General features: G+C 40.8%; 1 protein-coding gene across 1 annotated transcript; it reads right to left on the reverse strand.

Annotated features, from left to right (window-relative positions):
* Positions 1-796: 796 nt before the first annotated feature.
* LOC139713023 (protein adenylyltransferase SelO-like) lies at positions 797-23,760 on the reverse strand. The gene is made up of 10 exons (XM_071624800.1): positions 23,409-23,760; positions 21,898-22,145; positions 19,047-19,111; positions 18,383-18,538; positions 17,494-17,649; positions 16,872-17,014; positions 16,442-16,655; positions 15,266-15,392; positions 13,121-13,349; positions 797-1,016 (listed from the first exon to the last, which is right to left on the reverse strand). Exons 1-10 carry the CDS (start codon positions 23,758-23,760, stop codon positions 814-816), a joined length of 1,893 nt encoding a protein of 630 aa, XP_071480901.1. The 3' UTR covers positions 797-813.
* Between the last annotated feature and the right edge of the window lie 650 nt (positions 23,761-24,410).

Raw genomic sequence — 24,410 nt, forward strand, 5'->3', positions numbered from 1 at the left:
ATCATAACATGCTACCAGTCACTATGAAGTAAAATCAGCATGTCCAACATCCTTGTAATTATGTCATTTTCCTCTGTCTTCATACTAATTATCATCATTGCTAATATCATCAGCAAAAGTAGGTACCCTCATCATTATTGCTCGTAAAAAAAAACTCTAAACATCTTTGAGAGAAATGTTTGATGAAAGACAACAAATGTTTAAACTTCCACCATCAGAAAGGCACACAAGAAGCAAACAAAAGGCCTGATTTTTTTTTTAAACTTCATTATATCACATCAAGTCCCAGGGAATTTAGTTGCACAAATTACACTTACAAGTCTCTCCACACAATAAGCATTTCTAATTTCTTTGCCTACCTCATACTGAAGGCAGATTTTGATTGGGGAAAGTACTGGTTATATTCATTTAAGCTGCACAAAATCAAGAAGATATTTACCCCCCCCCCCCCCCAAAAAAAAAAAAAAAAATGAATGTGAGAAATAAGAAGCAGCAACTCATCTTCTCTAGATGTGTTGCCAATTCAATAATCAGTTATAAATCTAGTGAGCAAGAGCCTTTAAAAAACCTGCAAAATAACCAATGGCTATAATCATAAAGACAACAAAGGGCCCTTCAAACTCTGCTTTGATAGGAAATGCAAACAATGCAAAATTTGTGGTAAAAAACATACAACAGCTAACCACAAAAAGGTGCTTTTGGGGACATGATGGATGAATGAACGTATTGCACAAGGCACTTGAAAGACAAACAGATAGAAAAAAAGCTTGCTGTGTCTCATCGTCTACACCTCTGATTTGAATAATCTCTCCATCACGAAGAACAGCTGACCCGGACATGGCTGGCCCAAGCTGGCGGCCTGCTGGAATAGCCCTGGTCATCTGCCCAGGGCTGGTCAGTGAAGGGGTCGCTCAGGACCCGCTGCAGGTCCCTGATGATTGTGTAGTCACCACCTTCTGACCGCTCTATGGCTGCCTGGGCCATCCAGTTCCTCAGGATATACTTTGGGTTCACAGCTACGTAAACAGATGAGATAGAAAGAGATACAAACAAAATCACCTTCTGTTAGCTACACTTTGTATGTGCATAGAAATGATAATACTCCTGGTTAAAAAGTCTCCAGCCAATGACACTCAATTGACACTACAAACACTTTGTGTAGTCCTTACATACTGAAAAATAATAACACAGTTTTGCTGTACGCTGGTAGTACGAAAGTCATTGTCATAAGAAAGTTGTACGTACTTTTTGACATTGAATGACAGTAAAAGATAATGAGCAAGACCTTTTGTTTCTGTAATTCTCCCTTTGTGCACTCTCTGTAGATATCATAACCCCTTGACGACAAGTCCCGAGTGTATTCGGGCAAGTGTGTATGGGAAATGCGTGTTGTAGCAAAATCAGTCCATCCTCAACAGGTTAACAGACAATTCCAGCACAGGTGCAAGCTCTGGTGTCCTTACAGTTGTATCTCTTTTTGTCTTGTTGCATTGACGAGTATGTGAATTTCTAAAGGCACTGTAAACACAGAAATGTTTGCGGTACATTAATATTTGTGTATCTCGGGCCACTTCTGGCTAGCGCGAATTCTAAAACCTGTGAAAATATCTTCACAATTTTCTCTGTACATTGTGAATAGGTTGACACTTGCGCAGCACAAAGTCAGCAATCTGCGAATGTGTTTTTGAGCTGCTCAGCGTGAAAAACGAATCATGTGAAAATATAAACGTTTACAGTAACGGGAAATGGATTCCCTATTAAGGTATTCAATATCCTTGAAGAAAAATCCTTGAAGTAGAGCCCAGAGTAACTTGATGAGTTGAAATTGAATACTGTAAAACATGATATATTCGCCACATGAATTTTTCGCTAATGGGAGCTGACGGCCTTTTTTGCGGCATAAAATTTTTGCGTACTGCCACTGGCATTCAATGTATATAGTGTAGACAAAAACTTTCGTGTGAATTTTAATTTTGTGAATCTTTGCGCTTGCGAAATTCTCGAAATTAGAATGCACGCGAACGTTTTTCATTTTACATTATTCCCTCAAATGTACAATGAAACCAAATGGTAGAAGAAGTGCGCAGGGAAGGCCTCCCTTTTTTGTTAGCGTTGCTTTCATGCTTGTCACAATGTCAGCTAGAGAAACTTGAAAGTGGCAACAGAAAGTTGTGCTGAAGGTTTTTTTATGTTTTGCCTGTTAGTTGATGAATCCCAGAAGTGGCACCAGAAATGATAAACTGCCCCCCCCCCCTTTTCAATATGTGGCACCGGCCATGAGCATAATGTAAACATTTCTTAACCGATAAGCTTCGACCTCCGTCGCCTCAGGATGCCTTCTGTTCAATATGCTCTTTTTGAAGAAAGCCTTAAACCGTTCGAATAAGTACATCCAAGAGTTTACAAGTGGGCCACATTTTCTTTTGTTTCGGGAGGTGGTGCATCAAATGAGTGCAAAGAGTCTGTATATGTATGTAAATGCATACAGATATATGTACACATATTGTCCATTCAAAAAGTTTGGGCATTACGATGTCACCAACAGCATAGGTCATGGCAACTTTAATGGCTTTATCATACGATATATTTCATGAAACGAGAGAACAAAAATGTGCGAACCTTCGTTATGAGGTAAAAAGAACCGGAAACAGATGCAAAAAATATTGATTTGAGAGAAATAGGAAAATAAGAAACAAGGAAACATGCATAGCAAGTTAACTCCTTGTTATATACTTTAAAACACCAACGAATCACGACAGTTTCATTGTAGTGCATGCTTATTTTCTTTCATTTTATATTTTTCCCATATCATTGTCATATCAATGAGAACTGTCGGTTTTACCTTCAGTGACTCACTGAATATAAAAATGAAGTACAAGTATAATGAATGTCTTTGCTAGGCAATTCATTGTTTGTTTGTTTGTTTGTTTGTTTGTTCTGTTTATTAAGTATAAGGACTAAAAAGAAACAATAACCACTATATATGATACTTGTGTATTGGAGCAGACAATTCAACTCACATCTTACTCATTTTTACACTCTTCGATATGATTGGACCAACATAGTATGTCTTGATGAATATACACCACCATTGATGTATAGGAATTGACAACAAGACAATAGCTAGCACATCCATAACCAGAGTTGCGGAGCAATTACTAAACTTTGAGGCAGTAACCAATCATTGTGAAAAAAATTCTGCTCAAGTGATACCATTATTTTTATATCATATTATACAAAGTAATGATGACCACACACTGTACACTGGTAAATGCTATAACAAAACAATAGTAGCAAATACTAGTATAAAAGAGGATTAAAAGAGCTTCCAAAATGTGAATACTAAGAAGTTTTCAAAACCATTGTCATTGTAAAAGGCAAAACAGGTTATAGAAGACAAGTTATTTTGCAACTGATTTGATTTGATTTGATTTAATTTGATTATGGATTCAAGAGTGATTACATGACAACATTGTGTTAGTCAGGTGATATTTCTTGGAGAAGTAGAAATTTGGTCTGCACGATTATCAATCTTGCCTGTATGGTTAGGGGGAAGTCCCTTTCCAGCCGGGCCAAGGCCTTGTGTACTCTCTGCTCAACCCTGCCCATGTTTTCACCAGTTGGTAGGATTATAAGAGCAAAGCTAGGGCTAGCTTGGTGAGCTTGGAAGAACATGAAGAGGGTTTCCTCCTGTTTCTTCCCAAGGCACCCTTTCAAGGCATACTTGAGGATTCCTAAAGTTCTGAGCTGTTAAAAGGACATGACAGGAGAATTTTTTTTTTTCAATTTTTTTTTTTTTTAAATCCATGCATACATTTACGAAGTTCAAAGCTGATGGACAGGGAATTTTGTGTCCTGGTCATGTTTGACAATCCATGAGGAGAATATTAAAGTTATAGGTTGCCACATGGAGCAAGTCAATGTCAGCAGCCCAAAAAACTAGTGCTTGAATTTTATCACTGCTTGTCACTTCCGAAACGAATTTGAAGACATACAGAAGCCAAAATACTTCCAAACAATGATCCAAGATGAGATGATTCTTTACAGTCTTTGGTGCAGTAGGGCCTACACATGCACTTCTTACTTATAGTCTCTGTGATGTTCATGTACAGTGGGATCTATGGTGTTGTGAGAAATTACCGTCAATTACTTTTCAGGCAAATCATCCCTCAATTCACATTTTGAATTAACATGTAGGGCATACTTGGCATATCCTCAGTTCATTATAATCCACGGATATCTACATTTCACCTTTTGTAATTGACTGACAGATATTTCTTTGTCGATAATCATACTGTTGCTCGAAAAAAATAAAGTCACCAAATATTGCTGATCTTGAGCACAATGCCACTGATGGAGTCAAAAGAAGCCAAAGCCTCGTCAGAGGCAAACCGAGGCAAAACCACACTCAAAGAGACGCTTTGATGGGCACAGTATCACCAATCAGACTTGACACTCTGTCACATAGTGACCTAGCACCTTGTCACTCTGTGGTTTTATTTTTTTTTTAGACCTGCTAGTTCATCTACTAATAGCAATAATAACTACCGTTATCGCTACACAGCCACACTAAAACTTAATAGGCCCATGATGTAAACACGATTGAATTCACGTGCACACAAATCAATGTTTGACTGACCGTTTAACACCACTTTGTTTATTTACTCATGTGTAAATTCTACAACAGGGTAATGATGCCTTGTGAAGGAGCTTGGCATTAAGTCTATGCAATCACATAAAAATTATCATTAGTGTGAGCACTCAACTTAGATACTGTAGTCGACGTCTGCATTGGCTATACCAATACACGCAGCCTCTAATACACCACACGTCCAATACAGCACTGTCTGTGTTCGCAAGATGTCCCCACAAAACGTCTCGACATCGTCCGTCCTTCCCCAGCCGGATCCAGATCGTCGACCTCCACTGCTAAACCCTCAGCACAGCACGACGAGCGTCACGATCATTGTCTTCGATGAGAGCTCACCGACCTCCACTGGTAAACCGTTAGCACAACGAGCGTCACGGTCATTGTCCATGATGAGAGCTGACTTGCCTATCGTGGTCGTCCATGCTTCCTGCTTATCCTCTCCCCTCAGCTCTATCTAAATCCCCGCACGTCTACCTTACCAATCTCCCGACTATAAAAATGCATAACCTCCCATACCGAATGTACGACCCTACAGTACGTCCTATACAGACCACGGCGCACGGAATGTGGTCGAGTGTCAGCTGTTTACCTACGGTCTACTGATTTGCATACGATAAACAAACAACTGCGCAAATTTTCAAACCCACCATATCTTGGCTATTATACTTCCATTGATCTAAGCTTACACTGTTCTCTGTAATAAAAAAAAAAACAACTATCGTGATCTATCAATACATGCTTAGAAACCTAAGGAAATACATGTTTCATCCTGACAATATCCCCCACCTTAAGATATAATTCAAGGGGAAATCTTAATTATATCAACAACAACAACAAAAATGTATTTTCCTTATAAAACACTGGCATATACATGTACAGTATAACAGTTATGTTCTACACAAAGAAAAACCTAGCAACTAAAAATCACCTTTATTAAACTATAACGAAAACCAACCATATACCCTACAATTATATGCAACCCTGTGCATCAAGCAATTACACCTTGTACATACCAGTTCTAATTCCTTTCTGAAACATTACCTAATGACAAACAATGATTTCACTACTACTGACTAAGCAAACAATAAGCTTGCATAAAGTGTGCTCTCTATGTACTTCACATGTGTAGCACATAATTCTAATCGGTTTCACCTAAAACTGATGTAATTGATAAACACTTGCAACATACACTGATCACCACTGTGCCTATCGTTTCGAATCAGTCACATTATATGCACTTGTGTAGATGTTTAATAAACCACCAGAAACTCTTAAATATCACAACTTCTCTTTAATTAATGCCAAAATTATTAAAACTACAATAAAACTTTCCAAAACAAACAAAACCAATTTCCCTTTTTTTTTTTGTAATAAAAGTGACACATTCCAAGTTCAAACAGACTTATTAAACTTACATAATAATCATAGAACAATTCTACGAACAGCATGATTTTTTTTTTTTCACACTGCACATCATGCTTTGCGTGACTATGCATACATAAGTTTGAGATTTGGATAATACATGTATGTGGGTCAATGATGCCCCATAGAACTACAGAGTATCAATGCTAACCTTGCAACCTCTCGACTGTCTGAAGATCTGGTGTCTAAGGAGAGACATTAAACCTATCTCACTCCTCAACTCTGAATTATCACCTATATGATCCTGTATAGTAGTATCCAGTAATAGTTGGATAATAACCCAAGCTATGTAATTAAACATTACATATGCGATAACAACTCAAACTACAATCTGTACATGTACATAATTACACACTACAACGCGATTGCCCTACACCTAATCAATAGCGACGTTGATGTAGTGCGGGTGTAGTCTTGTCGCAACGCTGAAAGAAATAACAGAAATAAAAACAAGCATCATATTCTTTGCTTCGCACATTTTGTTCTTAGCAAACAAAACATGTACAAAGGAGTTACTGAACTTATTGAATTTTCTGCATGTATATGTCCACATTAACATCTGTCTACAGCCAACCATGTTGCCTGTACATTTAAAGTAAACTTCCATAATAATGCATCTTTGTAACATGAAGAAAAATCTTATAATACTGTACTGACGTCAAATATATGCAATAAACACTGTATAAAAAAAAAAAATGGTTTGTCAGAATTTGTTATTTTGGCTTTACTATGTTCCATTTGAATTTGACCGTCTACTCTGTGTTGTAGGTTCACACTAGGCGGCTCATGGCATCTGCAGCCACATTGTCTTTGCCCTTTACAGAGACGAGCCTGAACCTGTGCTCCTGTAGGCTCATGCACCATCGCATGATTCTTTTGTTGTGCATTTTCTTCGCCTGTATGTATGTTAACGGCTTGTGATCTGTGTGTACTTCGAAAGACCGGCCACACAGATAGAACTCGAACTTGCGAATGGCCCACACAATAATCGTCTGATCTGCTCTTGTTTCACCTCGTCTAGGGAAACATCCAGCGGTACATCCTCAACGAACTCTCTCTGAGTCGGACAAGGCATCTCTGGTATCTCAGTGAACACATCATCGTTGCTTTCCATGCCTTCGTCACTCCACAACTCATCTACACCACCATCATGGCACACCTCGAAACAACTTCCAGCAGTTTCTTCCTCTGCTACCCTGCTGAAGTATCGCTTGAGCATGTTTATGTGGAATGTCTTTTTCACGCCATCTACATCCACTACGTAGTCATAGTCATACTTGGCACCGACCACCTCATATGGCCCTTTCCATTTGACCAAGAGCTTGTTTTGCTCCGTCGGCAGTAACACCAAGACTTTGTCTCCGATCTTCAACTTCCGTTTCTTCGCACTTTGATCATAGTAGGTCTTGTACCGCTTTGCCGACTGCTTCAAATTTTCCTGTGCCATCTGCCATGACTCAACAAGTCTCTTTCTCAACTCGATGACATACTCATACTCACTCTTTCTTTCTGGCTCGACAGCATCGTTTGTCAACAGCTCTCTCAAAACCTCCATGGGTCCTCTCACATGCCGACCGTATAGTAATTCAAATGGAGAAAAACCCAGGCTTGAGCTTGGTGCCTCTCGCAAAGCAAACAAAAGGGCAGGAAGATACCTATCCCATTGGCGTGGCTCCTCTGTGCACAACCGCTTCAAAGACGATTTCACCACAGCATTATACCGTTCCACTAGCCCGTTGCACATGGGATGGTATCGGGAACTCGTCAACTGCTTGATTGACAATAACCGGCAGACTTCTTTCATCAAGTCAGAGACAAATTGGGGTCCTAGGTCAGACATAACCTCTTGCGGTATACCCACTCGACTGTACACTGTCACCAGTGCTTCTGCGACATCGACTGTCGTTATTGACTTCAACGGAATCGCTTCCGTATACCTCGTGGCATAATCTACAATTGTCAATATGTAGGTGTGACCACGTTCAGAGGGAGTGAACGGCCCCATCAAATCGATGGCGATACGCTGAAATGGTACCTCGATTGTTGGTAGTCTACCTAACTCCACCTTGGGTACTTTGCCTTTGCTGATGGTCTTCTGACATACATCACAAGATCGGCAGAAATTGGCAATGTCTTCATACATGCCCGGCCAAAAGAACTGTGTCTTTACCTTTGACAATGTGTTGTTGATCCCTAAGTGACCGCCAAACAATGACTCATGTGCCAAATGCATGATATCAGCACGATATGCCTTTGGCACCACAACAAGTTTTGGGCCAATCCCCTCTGTCGGGTTTTCCGGATCTCTTTCCTGCCTCAATAGGCACCCCTGATCTACCCGGAACAGATACCTGGAATTATCAGTCACACCAACCTTATCCCACAATGCTCGAAGAGTGGGGTCATCTTTCTGTTTCTGACGAAACTCTGGCGGATCTGCGACTTTGACCGAATCGACCACAACTAACCCCTTCTTGGGTTTTGCACTGCGTGCTTTTTGGGCCCGTGTCTCCACAGCCATGACAGCTGGCACTCCACTGTCATCATTCCTGACTGAACACTCTGTCTCGCCCAACACCTGGTCTTCCTTCTGAGATCGGGTTTTGACTGCCATCACCTGTGGATCATCTTCTTTCACCTCAGAAAGATTGTCAACCTCTTCCTTGTCAACGCCATCAACCTTGGTATCTACAGTTTGCTCAACATCTCCAATGATGTATCTACCACCATCATCCTCCTGATCAGCATCGTCACTCAATGCTTTGCCCCCTCTGGGCACCCACTTCAAATCTGGATCATTGGGCTCACGTGCACCAGTGACATTCCCAACAATCACTTCACACAAGCAATCCGGCATACACAATGCTTCAATCTCACCTGAAAAATATGGAGAGTCTAACTCTACCTTGGCGACTGGAAATTGCTTGACTGTTCCATCAATCAACCTCACTGTTTGACACTTCCCAGTCAGCTGATGTCTCTCAACCAGTCTGGATTTAACAACACATGTACTGCATCCTGTGTCACGGAGTACTGAAATTGGAACTTCACCAGGATATAACCTGCCTGAAACAACTGGCATACGATTCATCATCGCACTTACTTGTCCGTAAGCCATTCCCAGCTTTTCAACTTTCTGATACCCGTCCAAGGGCACATGATTTCCAACAGGCATGCACGCAGCTGATTGCCCTGTTGCCTGTGGCTGTTTGCCACCCCCGTCATTTGACCTCAAACTACCTATTGAGTTTCCTGGACTGCCAGCTGACGGCGTGCTAGCATCCATGTTTGACCGTGTCATTTCTGATTCTTCAGTTAGCACCTCTGTACCAACCATTGCTTGAGCTGATTTCACACGCACCATGGGACAATCCCTCTTCAAATGTGTAGGACTCCCACACTGATAACAACCCCTCGGGCCATCTCCTCGCCCAGCCCCATACTGGGTCTTCTTACCCTGTGATGGCTGATTCCTTCCCCTCACTTCAAATGAGCGCTGTGGGGGTTTCGGACTGCCTGGTGTGTTTTTCACACCACCTTGTGAGGGCTTTGAACCTCCCCATTTCTGATTCTGATCAGATGTCTTTGATTGCTGTCCAAATGTGTGCACACCATGTGCATTTACATACACATCAGCATTCTTACTGACCGCCTCCATTGAATCACAATCCCTTTCTTTCAAAAATGCCACCACTTCCTTTGAACAATTATTCAAAAATTGTTCCCGTAGGACTAGATCAAACAACTTATCATACTCTTCATCGATCCCTGACAACTCAATCCACTGCACCAGATACCCTGTGAGCCTCGTCGCAAAATGATGTGGCCTTTCTCCTTTCTCTGGCCGTGCAGTCCTAAACTTCCTGCGATACCCTTCTTCAGTCAACTGAAAATGCACCATCAACTCCTGTTTGACTCTTGCATAATCATCTCTATCAGCAGGCTCCATTCTGTTCACCACTTCAAGGGCTTTGCCACTCAGATTTGAAATCAGATATAAGGCCTTGAATTCAGTAGGGATCTTCTGACTGTCAGCAAACAACTCAAACTTGTTGATATAGGCATCGAACCTATCCCGATTCTCGTCAAACTTGCCTATTTTCAAGTGCAAACCACTCAAATCCACATGCGTACTACTACTGGAATTTGTCGATCTCATTTCAGCCATTTTCATTTCGTGTTCCCGGACCTTGGCTCTTTCCTCAGCCCGCATTTTCTCTGCAGCCTCATCACAACGAGCATTCACGAAACTATTCAACTCTCCACCGGAGTAACCAAGTTCCCTACCAAGGGTGGCAAAGTCTCTAATTTGTTCTGGAGTTGCCATCGTATCATCCAACAACAGCCAACCAAAAGAACATCAACCAGGAGAAAAATCCACTCCCAATTCACAACAATTCACTGAATACTCCGCTCAGACTTTTAACTGCGAATTCGACACAACCTCAACCAGGTCTACTCTTAACCAGTACACACCTTAATACATGCATACACTGCATACAATACCATGCTCAACTACATAGCACCTTAAATCAACCACATGATAAAGAAGCCTTTAATTTTCTTTACCAGCCTATGGCTGTGTCTTACACCACCTAACAATACATAGATCTAACGTTAGCAGGTCTCGGTGGGACCTCCAAAATTGTCACATAGTGACCTAGCACCTTGTCACTCTGTGGTTTTATTTTTTTTTTAGACCTGCTAGTTCATCTACTAATAGCAATAATAACTACCGTTATCGCTACACAGCCACACTAAAACTTAATAGGCCCATGATGTAAACACGATTGAATTCACGTGCACACAAATCAATGTTTGACTGACCGTTTAACACCACTTTGTTTATTTACTCATGTGTAAATTCTACAACAGGGTAATGATGCCTTGTGAAGGAGCTTGGCATTAAGTCTATGCAATCACATAAAAATTATCATTAGTGTGAGCACTCAACTTAGATACTGTAGTCGACGTCTGCATTGGCTATACCAATACACGCAGCCTCTAATACACCACACGTCCAATACAGCACTGTCTGTGTTCGCAAGATGTCCCCACAAAACGTCTCGACATCGTCCGTCCTTCCCCAGCCGGATCCAGATCGTCGACCTCCACTGCTAAACCCTCAGCACAGCACGACGAGCGTCACGATCATTGTCTTCGATGAGAGCTCACCGACCTCCACTGGTAAACCGTTAGCACAACGAGCGTCACGGTCATTGTCCATGATGAGAGCTGACTTGCCTATCGTGGTCGTCCATGCTTCCTGCTTATCCTCTCCCCTCAGCTCTATCTAAATCCCCGCACGTCTACCTTACCAATCTCCCGACTATAAAAATGCATAACCTCCCATACCGAATGTACGACCCTACAGTACGTCCTATACAGACCACGGCGCACGGAATGTGGTCGAGTGTCAGCTGTTTACCTACGGTCTACTGATTTGCATACGATAAACAAACAACTGCGCAAATTTTCAAACCCACCATATCTTGGCTATTATACTTCCATTGATCTAAGCTTACACTGTTCTCTGTAATAAAAAAAAAAACAACTATCGTGATCTATCAATACATGCTTAGAAACCTAAGGAAATACATGTTTCATCCTGACACACTCTAGTTGGCAACCACTTTAATCTTTCCAACCACTCAATTGCTGACATGATTCCTACATAATACAGGGCCTACTCATCCTGACACAGTCAAGCTCTGGCTCAGATGACTTCACACTAGCCAACCCCATGGCCTCAGCATCCACTAGGGAAAAGACCACTTAAGTGAATTTTTTCCCTTTACTTCCATATCATGCATATTTCACCAAAATGAAACACTATTTTATTGCTGGCACCTCCCCACTCCAATTTTGTATCAGCAATGAGAATTTCCCTTTTTCATGTTTTGATCGTACTAGTACTCCGCGTACACTGTATACCTAGTACCTACAAGTTGTATTTGAATAAGTTTGACCATGGAGCTACTATAAAACATGATATATTCGCGGTATAAAATTATCGCGAATTGCCACTGGCATTCAATGCATAGTGTAGACAAGAACTTTCGCGAGCATTTTAATTTCGCCAATCTTGGCAGTCGCAAAATTCGAGAATTTCCCTTTTTCATCCAGTGCTGTTTTGATCATACTAGTAGTCCGTGTACACTGTACACCCAGTACCTACAAGTTGCATTTGAATAAGTTTGACCATGGAGCTACTGTAAAACACGATATATTCACGGCATGAAATTTTTGCAAATTGGAGCCGACGACCTTTTCCACGGCATGAAATTTTCACAAATTCCCACTGGCATTCAATGCGTAGTGTAGACAAGAACTTTTGCGAGCATTTTAATTTCGCGAATCTTGGCGCTCACGAAATTCCCGAAATTTGAATGCATGCGAACATTCCTTATTTTACAGTATCTATGACAGTAGCTCTGTGGTTTGGCGCTGCGCTGGCATGGGCCTGGGGCAAATGCGTACACATGCATGGTAAACTGGTAGCAAATTGAGAGCTGTCAACGCTGCGCCTGCGCCAAGCATGCAATGAAGGACATACTTCTCTCGCTACTACCACGAAGCCACACAGCACACGACCTCACATAACATATCGCCTGCTTTATGGAATGAACAAGATCGCGGTATGGGTTAGAGGGTCTACACGATAATTTAGTAATGGAATATTACTGCCGTTCCCCATTCGTAGAAAAGTCATAGGCGGAGATGCAGAACTGGTCTATTGTGCCATGGCAAAACTATGACTCTCATATGACTGAATCACCACTAATCCATGCCTCATCTACAACCACTTTACAATTTATCTATACGGCTCTTTGGTTTTTTTTTACAACATAATCAATACCAAGGCATGAACACAAAGAAGCATGGCAAAACAAAGACTTTCTTACTACCTAATCAGTACTACCAACCGACAGCAAAAATGTGTGTTTTTTTTTCAGTACGTAAGTACCACACTTCGTGTCGATAGTATGACGCCCTTCAAACATACTCGTAAGACCTAATCCTGACATAACCTGAACCACAGCTCACCATTAATTTGTTTTCTTCTTTGCTCATCGCTGTATTCACCATCTTGTTGGAGTCTCTCGGCGTACATGCACCACCATTCTGAGAACATCTCGTGCGTGCTCAAGGTCGCCAAGGCCCAGTGCTCGGAGAACTCCCCCTCCTCCACAGAACAGGTGTCCTCCGTTACCACGGATACCTCTCCCAACTGCCGAAAGGTCATAGTGAAATCGGCCTTAGTGTCTTCCATCATCTGAAAGAGAGAGATGGGGAGGAAAAAGTGCATGGGATTAGTGTGACGAAAAACATGATTCTGGGTCCTGTTGCGTAAGAGATCACGCAAATGCACATATCTCGAAAATCAAACATACAATGTTGTACGTCCAGTAGCAGCCAATCAAAATTAAGTATTTACAGACTTATGACTGATTTTCTGAATTATGTCTCTCCTCAGCTTTCATTCAACAGGGGACTGGACTACAAATTTCAATATTGTTCCAGGATATTGTTTTTAGAAAGGGCATGGGGATTATGTATACTACAAATGTATGTATGCAGAACCAACTGTTACTTGAGAGCACAAAACAAATCTTATACGTTGGTAGGACAGAAAGGGGATAAAGTAATATTTAAAATGACTAAACAAGACAAGCAGGAAAACTAGAATGGGAGAAAAAGAGAAAGAAAGAGAGACACAAAAGAGATATGAAGACAAAAAGAGGGGGTATGCATGACTGCCACAGATATAAAAACTAACAATGACAAAAGAGATCATTTCATAACTTAAGTATGCACATTTAGAAACACAGAGCGTAGAATGAGAGCATCATCATTCCCACACACAATGTACTTTGCAAAAGTAGCCAAATATAACATTGGAATACGTACGTGTATGTTACCCTGCATCACAAAGCCAACCAACAAAAAGTCGCAATTAACAATACTTTTTGCAAATTTACAATCCATAACATATGAAACATTCTTCACACTTTGGTACAAATTGCCGACATGCTCTTAGCTCAACTGAGTCGGTGTATTCTTTCACTAACATCCAAAAAACCTGCAAACTTCTCCCATCAGTGTGTTGCCTGAATAAGATAACTACTTCCATAGTACTCTTCATTTAGTGCAATAGAGAGTAAGGAACAAGCCAATCCATTCCATACAGGAACCTTGTGGTTTATGTATAAACTCTATGAGGATTTCAGTATTCAGTATGGAATGGATTAATTATGGGGGGGGGGGAGCTGGGCTGAAATAGGGGAGAGGAAGCTGTGGTAAAACAATAAGCCTGTTAATCCAGCACTCTCTTTGCAGTACCTAATCCCTTCCCACCCTGCCAAAAACCCAAACACTAGCAGAGGCACATACAAGATAAGACTTTCCTACCAAACTGCTGCAGGAGGTGCACTATTCTATTTCACAGACCCACTGTGTAATTGAAAAGAAAAGAAAAGTAAAGTTTCTTTTCTTCACATCATCTGTGCTTATACCCTTATGAAATGTATAATGAAAACTCCCTTCATTACAGCACAACTACATTGTAAGTTTAAATCATAACATCATACACCACTAATACGACTCCATAAGCAACACATGCTACAACTGGGTCTGAACAGCTAAACTAATCACAGTTTATGTACAGAGGGTCTTACCACCTGTGCAGCTGGACAAAATCACTGCCCATCTACTCTGACCCTTACACACCAACTTGTATGTAACTCTGGGCATGGCATTCTCTTTGTTCTTATACACTACACTCTCTTCACACATTCTACCCATTTCTAATACCAACTTTCAAAGCAGTGGCATCATCCTTTTACAATCGTACAAGTTACTAGAGTTGAAAGTGAAGAGTGTGTAAAGGGTTTTAAGAAATGAAAAAATGGCCTCTAAGACATACCTACTAATTATATTCTAGTGTTCAATCAAAACTGCTAAAAGTGCAATATCCCATTCATTTTATGATTCTGACCTCCAAAGAATGATGTAGAAAAGGCATTCCTCTTTCAGAAATATGAAGAACTTGAGACTGACTAGGTTGACCCATTTTACCTATTTGAGTCCTCACATAAAATCAGGGCATGCAACTTTTTGTTGGTTTTGTGAGGTACAGTCACTTATTCACTGCAATGCATCCAAATAAAGCAGTGAGACTTCGAAAGGTACCTTCAGCAAAGCTGCCACCATGTACTCATCAACGTCCTCGCTGCCAACCAGTCCAAGCTTCGCCCTAAACAGCTCCATAAATCTCTGCTTGTAGACGTCTGCATACCCAGCTACTATTTGGCTCAACCTGTTGCACACATAGAAGAATTAGAATGGTAATGAGGAGGTGCACAAAGCACTCTTTTGGTATCACACCCTGTCAAAATGGCAGCAAGTAGTAGACTACTGTAAAACGAGGAATTCGCGTGCTAATGCATGCGACAATTCTTGCCTACACAATATGCATTGGATGCCAGTTGCAATTCACGAAAATTTCATGTCGTGAATATATCATGTTTTACAGAATTATAAGCTTTCAACAACTAAAACCAGAAAATGTCCTTCCTGTCATATTGCGTACAAATAATAATAATAACAAAATGTGAATAGGTAAATAGAAACAGAAATATACAAACAGATAGATGGATATGCAAATAAATGATATGAAAGAAGCAATCAAATGAAAGATTGAGTGTTAATATTCACTGAGTAAAATGTGAGCAAAGAATTATTCTTGCCATGTTCATATTAATAACAATGGTATCAGGAAAGTAAAAGCAGTAGGAGTAATAATCCATTCTGATCATCACGGGAACACAGAGATATATCAAAATAAGAATACAGACCAACACAAGAACAGCAAAGTTGACAAGAAGCAGAAAAAATACTCTGATGATGGAAGAGTGCAAATTATAAAATGGTGACACGGATCCTAATCAAATGATTGGCCAAGGGCTATCACATGATCAATCTTGCATTTTGTCTGAAGGCCAAAACTTTTCACTGGGCATTAGTATACTAATGACTGGCACTAACAACCACTTGCCTGCCCTCAGTTGCACTGCCTGTTTACTGTAAATGCATTGCAGTTGTTTGTGTGTAGTTCAGTTGGCTCTGGGTTCTGGCCTGGAAAGCCTTTGTAAATAAAGCCACAGACTTTAAATCATGTCACCATTTTATAAATCAAATAATACACACTACATGGTCAGGTAATAGTAAAATCATCCATTCTCTTTAACTTCTGTACAAATAAAAGATATCAGCAGGCGAATAATTCTTATTAATGTCTGTTGCAGTGTGCAGTATTTGTTTTCTAGAAGTTATTAACGAAAAATGTATGCAAATATTCTGTCTCACTGTCTTGTCTGCGTAGGAGTGAGAAGTGGAGTCAATGCAGCAGCGAGTTTCCTCAGGTTGAAGAGACCCACATCCGGCTGGTTCTCATAGCTGTAGCGCGCCTCGTCGTCAGAGGTATTGGGGACGAAGCGGGGGTTGTATTCGTCAAGGAAGCCGAAGGGGCCATAGTCAATGGTCAGAGACAAGATGCTGAAGTTGTCCGTGTTCATCACACCTTGGAAAACAGAGATAAGGAAAATAATATGATATTTCTATTTGTGCAAATGTAACAATTTTAGCCAATTCTATCAAATCTTTCCCTAGCAGGGGATTCACAGTAAAATTCAGAGCTGCCAATTTAAGGACAAAAGATGATAATTACTGAATTAAAATCATTTGCGGTTAGATCTGTTAAGATATCAGTGGTACTGTGTAAAGAGTCTGAGTTTACCATGAGCAAAACCCACAGACTGCCACCTGGCAATCATGTCTGCCATTTGAGAGACGACCTCGGCAAAGAAGGCCAGGTAGCGGTCCTCGTGTTCCGGATCAACCCCAACAAAGTAGTGCCTGATGATGAAGTCTGTCAGTTTTCTGATGACAAAAAGAAAGAGAGTATAAAGTTCTTCTTTGAAGCTCATGTACAATGCAACCTTTAAAACTGTGTTTTAGCAGGGATGCCAGTTAGAATGAAAGGGCGGGCCTGAAATACATCTTCATGAAGCTACTCTGTACATAAAAGGGCCTGAACTTTTTGAGGGCCTGAATTCAGGCTTTTGCCTGATAACTGGCATCCCTACTTCAAAGAGATTCAGACATGCATGCAAATGTGCAAAGACTCTAGTAAACACATCTATCTATCTATCTTTCTATCTATCTAATATTGCTCAATTTTCCACCTTGCCCTCCTCTTCCTGAACCCACCCTTCTTCTTTCCTTTTATCTGCTGCTTTTTCTCCCCATCTTTGTGTCTGTGGCAATCAATTACAAGGCACTACCACTATTTTGTCATCTTACTGCTTATGATGAACTGCAGTCAGATCGAACACAGAACCCTTCTTTGCTTTTAATACCTTAGAAGGTCTATTTCCCCGTTGTAAGTCAGAATCTCCAGGGAGCCAATCCTGAACCAGGACGGGGCAAGCCTCAGCACCACTGCAGCTTTCTCTTGTCTCGGATGACCATCGTAGAACTGATCCCTCCAGACTGGATCCTCACTCACAATGAGACTACATTAAGGGAATGGCGTCCATGATTTGAAAATGAAATTGAGTTGCAACTGAACTAAACTACAAACAAAAGTGAAAGAGAAAAAGATAAATAAAGTAAAACTGGCTTTGAAAATTCATAATAAAACTGATCTCCCCAGACAGGATTGTCAATCACAATGAGACCACACTGAAAGAACCATGTTCATGTTTCAAAATTGAAATCTAAATTGGAATAAACAAGTCATAAAACTGATCATCCCAGACAAGGCTATCACTCACAACAAACTGCATTAAGAGAATTATGCCACTGCTTTGAAATTGAAACTATATATTTGACTCTGAAACTGAAATAAAAATGGAAATTGAAATTGAAAATTAATAAGACTGATCTCCCCAGACACAATGAAATTTCCAACTGCACAATGAGAATGATTCTCAGGCTTTGAAATTGAAACTGAATGGAGACTGAAGTTGAAATTGAAATGCAAATGGAAATTGAAACTAAAATTAAAATTCATCATGAAACTGATCTCCCAAGACAGGGTTATCTCCCACACTACAGTGGAAACTGCATCAGGAGATACAACATCTTTCCGCCGTAAGTGGAAATTGATACAATTGTACATGGTATAATGTCAAATCTGGATAAATAAATCAATTCTATAACATTTCATTACATTTCATCCCATATCCTCTCATGCCCAATAAACAAATCAAAACCATGCATTGACTGAAAAGAATATTCACACACCTCAGTGCCCTTGATGTGGGGATTCCTAGATGGTGCATGGCTTCCGAGGCCAGGAATTCCCTGACTGAAGACCGGAGAACTGCTCGTCCATCGCCATGTCTGGAGTAAGGCGTCTTCCCAGATCCTTTCAGTTGAAGTTCCCAGGTTTCCCCATGACTGTTTCCATGATAAGATAACAGCAGAATAGATGAAAGTTTCCTAGTGACTATGCCATAATAATGGCCAAGTCTTTAACGGGACTGTTGAATAAAGCTTTCCGCCTGGACCACCGAGCTTCGCCTGACATCAAGTGTTGGTTCTAATCCTTATATCTTGACATTTTGGTAAGCACATTCTTGCCGTCCACAGGAAAATGGCAAACTATGAAACTATCCACTGTTGTCTGATATGCGCTATAGCTCCCACAAACTATATTGATGCGCGTATGCATTAAATGTAATGCGGCGCGCATAGTGACTGGCTCGTTGCCTTGGTAATAAATGGATCTCAGACTCGTAGACTCTCTGGAATATCTGTCTCACGTCTCCGTTCTTCCTGTACAAGTTCTAGCAATCTTACAATGTTTAGTCTAGTACCAAAGGAACATGTGAACACTAAACATAACACACCACTAAATGTTCTATCACCGTGGAAACCTTCAAGGAATACGTACCATTAATCTCACCTGTTCATGTATTCACCCAGCAAATGCGCTCTGCCATCTCCAAGCTGACCTGACCAGCCTCCAAACTGAGATGAAAGAGATGGAATCAAAAAGATCCAGCATACTATCCATGTACATGTACTGTACCACCACAGTAACCAAGAACATTTCTTTCAATATCATAAAGAAAACATGTTAATCCATTCAGTTTTAGATTGAATCTGATTCTGCAATCAGTCCCATATGCTTGAGGTCTTTGTTCTACAATTGACTCGCCACAGACATTTACTTCAAATTACAACATGTACAATATTTCTCTTCTTTGTACATTAGAGCAGCAAAGAATCCAATGAATGTTTGTCATTTGTTGCACTTCATGGACGGCTATAAACATTTTTTTCTATGTACTATTGAGTATTTCATTAATCATATTCAACAGAATAAAATGTATTGAATATCTTTAGGATGAATTCATCCCATTGAGAAGAATGTTACGCAGTTAAATGATCCAATTAATGAACTTCAGTATTTACACATTTTTGAATATATTTATGTGAATGACAAAAGGCTCACTGCTACTTGACATTATCTCGCGAAACGCTTCAATATAGCTTTAATTCAACCACTTGTGTCACAGAACATCCTCACCCTTTCTGCCTATTCACAAATAAACCACCGGCACAACTCCCCAACAAAAACTCTCTTCAGAGACTAGAATGGTAGAACAGAATAAAATCTAAAACCAATCACTCACTAATTTGCAGGTTTAAGAACTTTCATTTCCATGATATTATGTTATTAAGGAGAAACTTTTTGCAACATCTTTCAACAAATGTAGCAAAAAAGCTGCTGAAAACTGCTCATCCAATAATGCTGAGCCTGTGGGGTAAAATGGAGTCAATAGGGGCCTGAGCTTTGATCCTGGCAGAATCTTTGTCAGAGGCAAAATATAAACAGGCAGGCACATAACATGCATAATGTAGACTACACACAACATGGGCAATCAGGGGAGGGCTAGGGACACAGAACAGAGAAAACAAAAGGGATGGGTTACAGTGATGGGTTAAAAGAAGTCAAGGGCAGGGAGCTTTACCAAGTAAGGGAGGGATATTAGCGCAAGAGAGTGAACAAACAAAAGGCAGAGGTGGGTCAGTGATGATCCCAAGGATCATGAGGGCAACCTGTGAAGGATTTAAGAAGAACAGGGAGGCAACATCAAACAAGATAAGGAACAACAGAGGGATAAAGAATGAGAAGAGTGTATCCTTGTAGCAACAGCATGAGTGAAAGGGGGGGGGGGAAAAAAGCAGTGAGCCCCATCCTGGTGTACAAAGAAGGGTCTTTTGAGTGCGGTCTTGATGCTTCTATTGGCACAGATCAACTGTCAACACAGCCAAACTTGACACTCCAGTTGGCCACCCCTTCACTCATGCTGTTGCTATTTCACTCTTTTCCTATTCTTCTATCCCTCATCTGTTGTTCCTTATCTCGTTTGATGTTGCCTCCTTATTCATCTTTATTCTTGACTCTTTATGTGCCATGGTGTCACCCCCCTGTGTGCCACATTATTCTGAGACATCAACATGGTCATGCTTTGGGAAAACATTGTTTCTTAAATCTAAACTTTTAGATATACTGATTCTAGATATGTAATCAGCAAATTGTAGAGAAAATGCCAAGCTTTGCTCTGATGTCAACGGTATGACAAATCTATGATTGTTTTTCTTTCAAATGACCAGAAGCTACATTATTGCATATAGAGGCACAAAACAGTAAAAGAAACTAAGAAATTACTCGCACATCCAGTAGGGAACATCGCTTGATAGTCAATCACCACATAAAATGAAAGTTACATGTGAGTAATGTGACAGGAATGGTATTGCGAGAAATGCTTTCATTGTACTGTGGCATTTGGTGATTTGTCGATCGGTTCAGGCGGATTTGTGCATTTGAGCAGAATATTCGAACTTGGCACGCAGTCGACCGAATCGGGCGTGCAAACCTGGCACATAAAGAGTTAACAGGTTGCCCCCTATGATCCTTGGGATCATCACTTACCCACCTCTGCCTTTTGTCTGTCCACCCTCTTGTTTTTATCATCCCCCTCCCTGTACCTGATGAGCTCCCTGCCCTTGACTTTTAACCCATCGCTTTGTTCTGTGTACCTAGCCTTCCCTGACTGTGCCTGTTGTGTGTTGTCCCTATATGTAATTGAGTATATGAATATAAGAACGACCTAAGTCCAATTTTTGGCCAAATTTAGTTTGACATGGGAAATTGTAGCTTATGCATGGACTCATCTTGTGTGTAAATGATAAATCCTAATTACCCCCGGAAGTGCCTAAAATGAATGAGTTAAATCTTATATTAATGTAAGAATGAAGGACTTGGGTCATTCTTACATTCATATAATAGCGCCCTCTCTCATCCTTCTCCCATCTCTATAGCAGAATATCATGTATATGAATCAAAGAACGACCCAAGTCCATATGAATCAAAGAACGACCCAAGTCCACCACACAAAATGGCCTCTCCACAATTAATGTAAATGTTAATTGTCATAATAATATATGTTCTAATTTGTATATACAATGTTGCCTTCCCATCACAGTTAAATAGAATATTATTGGACAAATAAAAAAGATATGAAGTTTTTTTTAGTTTACTCGAAATGATCTTCCATGGACTTGGGTCGTTCTTATATTCATATACTCAATTGCTTTCCCTGTCTATCATTTTGCTGCTGACAAAGATTGTGCCAGGATCGAAAGCTCAGACCCTTTCTGACTACATCTTTGAAACCGCATTCACACACAAAAACATGTTTAATTAGCCTTTCAGTTTTGAAGACCAATTTGAACTTTTATCCTACCTGATGACCTCCATATCGATGGGCAAGAGGGATATGGCCGCCAAGGAACGTGTTGCCAGCTACAAATGCAACAAAGGGTTCCATCTCAGTGACTGCTGGATCCAGATCTAATATATCTTGCAAAACATCTGGGGTGAAGGCTACAAGCCTGGGTGAGGTCTTCAGTGGCGTTGGCAGAACGGAAGAAAAGACGGCTCTTGGAACTTTCCTCACATAGTTTTCTTCGATGGGATCTATAGGAAATGATTCTTAAAGAAGCAGGAGGAAAGTAGAAAAAAGTCATTCAAGTAATCAAAACGATGAACAGTGTGTTCCATTTTCAGAAAGTGTACACACATTATGAAAGTAATTCCATATAACAATATCAACTATCATGATCATAGGAACAATCCATCATTCATGTCAGTATGATGGGATACAGTAAACCAGCCCTGATGAAGAGCTTCTAAAGCAGGACTAGCTTTGAGCAGATCTTTATTCTTAATCTTAGTCAAGTTTGTAAATTGCATATTCGTCCATGCCAATTTACTGCAGAATTAAAAAAATACAAAGAGCATCCATGAATGAAAGTTCAGCAATGCCAATATCTCTACTACTAGTACTACTGAATGCGACTCTTCACAATTATGACCCTATATGGAGTTTGTAATCACTATTCAAAATTTCATTTCAAACAAAATATTTTCAATGAAAACTGGCAGATTAGTGTAATCAACTAATAAAAACATGCTTTTGTGGGTACAGGAAATTTACAATATTTGGCACACTGGGGGCATGCCCCCCCCCCTTTAAAAAATGAAAGAAAAAAAAAATGAAATTGCACGTATGCGCCTCCCTTAAATTTTGTTCACGAGAGAAGTGGATAAGTGCTGAAGCCTTTTCTTTTTCTTTTTTTTGCTTGTCAGCCGATGAAAGCCGGAAGTGGCCTTTTAATATTTTGTTTTTGTTCTTTTGCTTGTCAGCTGATTAAACCTGGAAGTGCACAGAAATGTTTTTGTGCCCCTCCCCCTTTATGGAATTCCTGGATCCGCCCCTGCACTGTGACAAACAGCAACTTTGACCCGTTTGAGCATGCAAGGATGGAGATTGGTGCTGCTTGGGACTTTGAAAAACAAAACAAACAGTTGAAGCACACAACAAGAAAACAATGTTCACTTTAGTCTTTACTTTGTTTAACTTTGTCTTAAACTTTTCTGGAAAGATGGTGTAGGAAAGGACCTGATCATCTACCATGCATCAATGTTTAATGGCACTGCAACAAATACCCAGTGAAAACAGGGCCTACCGTTAGACCACCCTTGCTATACGACCACACTGCACTGACGATGACATCAATAGCTCCTAGCTACTCCAAAAAGTCCAAGGCCATCAAATCTAACAGTTGTGACAGTTATTCGGAGTTAAAGAAACACACTGGTAGGCCTACCAATAAAGTACCATATCTAGATTATTGTGAATTATATCACACAAAATATTGAATAACTGCCCTTCGAATCCTACAGTAGATCTACCTCGCAAACTGTTGTAATTCGGAAAGTTCCATTCCTTGATGTCTGCTACAAGAGCTCGATTGAAAGTGACACTACCCTGGCTGGGACTGCTGCACGATGCAGTCTCAGCATCGCGATCGCGACACGAGGCACTGACACGATCCGCATCTGTGTACGTGATACAATCGGTGTAGCTGCAAGGTGGAGGGTCCTGGTCCCCGTTTTGCTTCTCATCTTTTCCGTCTGACAAATCGTGACCCTTGATGCATTCGCTAGCTCCTGTCGCTTCCTCCTCGTGCCTCCCAAATTTGACCAACATCAGACAAATAAATACAGCGCAGAATGCGCTCAGCTTACTGATCATCTTGGCCATTCTTTGCTTCCACTTCTCGCGAATCCTTGCAGACTACCTCTACCGTAACCACAGATCCTTGTGCACCGCAAGCATGCTCGCTCGACTCTCTCTCGATCCCACCTGTTACCTGTAGCTGTCTGTCCGCGGGCCGCCGCCACGGACGGACGGTCGGTGCGGCGGGGCGCGGAGCACTGTACGCGCTAACTCCGCTGACGCTGCAAGCTAAAAGTAGCTGTCAACAAGTACGGTACTCGTGATCCACCAGCTGCAAGCAGCAGCTAGCAAAGCCACGCTGCACTCTCATGTTGTTGGTGTTGTTTGATACAGATGTGAAATTTACGAGGGGATAGGACAAGAATAGCCTTCATACCAGGCTATCCTAGTGTGCGTTTGTTTGTCGATGTGCGCGCGGCCGTGCTTCCGGATTTCATTAGCTAAAACCAAACAAACAAATAAGCAAACCAAGGAAGAAAAAAAAGAAAAAAAAAAAAAACGCCCTAGCGCAACTTTCTGCAGTTATTTCCGGGTTTGTTCAGCCGACAAGCAAAAGGAAGCCCTCTTAGGTTTATGTTTGGTTTGGTTTTGTATGGGTTGGTTTTTTTTTTTTTGTGCCACTTCTGAGGTTAAAAAAAAAGAGAGAAAAAAGTGGGGAGGGGGCCCAAGTGGTT

Source organism: Diadema antillarum, unplaced genomic scaffold (assembly GCF_040938485.1).
Source record: "Diadema antillarum isolate AM-2024a unplaced genomic scaffold, OU_Dant_1.0 seq00001894_RagTag, whole genome shotgun sequence".
Taxonomy (NCBI): Eukaryota; Metazoa; Echinodermata; class Echinoidea; order Diadematoida; family Diadematidae; genus Diadema; species Diadema antillarum.

Bases quoted from the DNA above. Each gene is read 5' to 3' on its own strand.
- LOC139713023 (XM_071624800.1), bottom strand. From the start codon at position 23,760: ATGGCCAAGATGATCAGTAAGCTGAGCGCATTCTGCGCTGTATTTATT. The intron at 16,656-16,871 runs GTAAACTCAGAC...CTGTTTTCCAAG, and splicing joins GTCTGTGGGTTTTGCTCATG to GTGTGATGAACACGGACAAC. The intron at 13,350-15,265 runs GTACCTTTCGAA...TCTCTCTTTCAG, and splicing joins TGGTGGCAGCTTTGCTGAAG to ATGATGGAAGACACTAAGGC.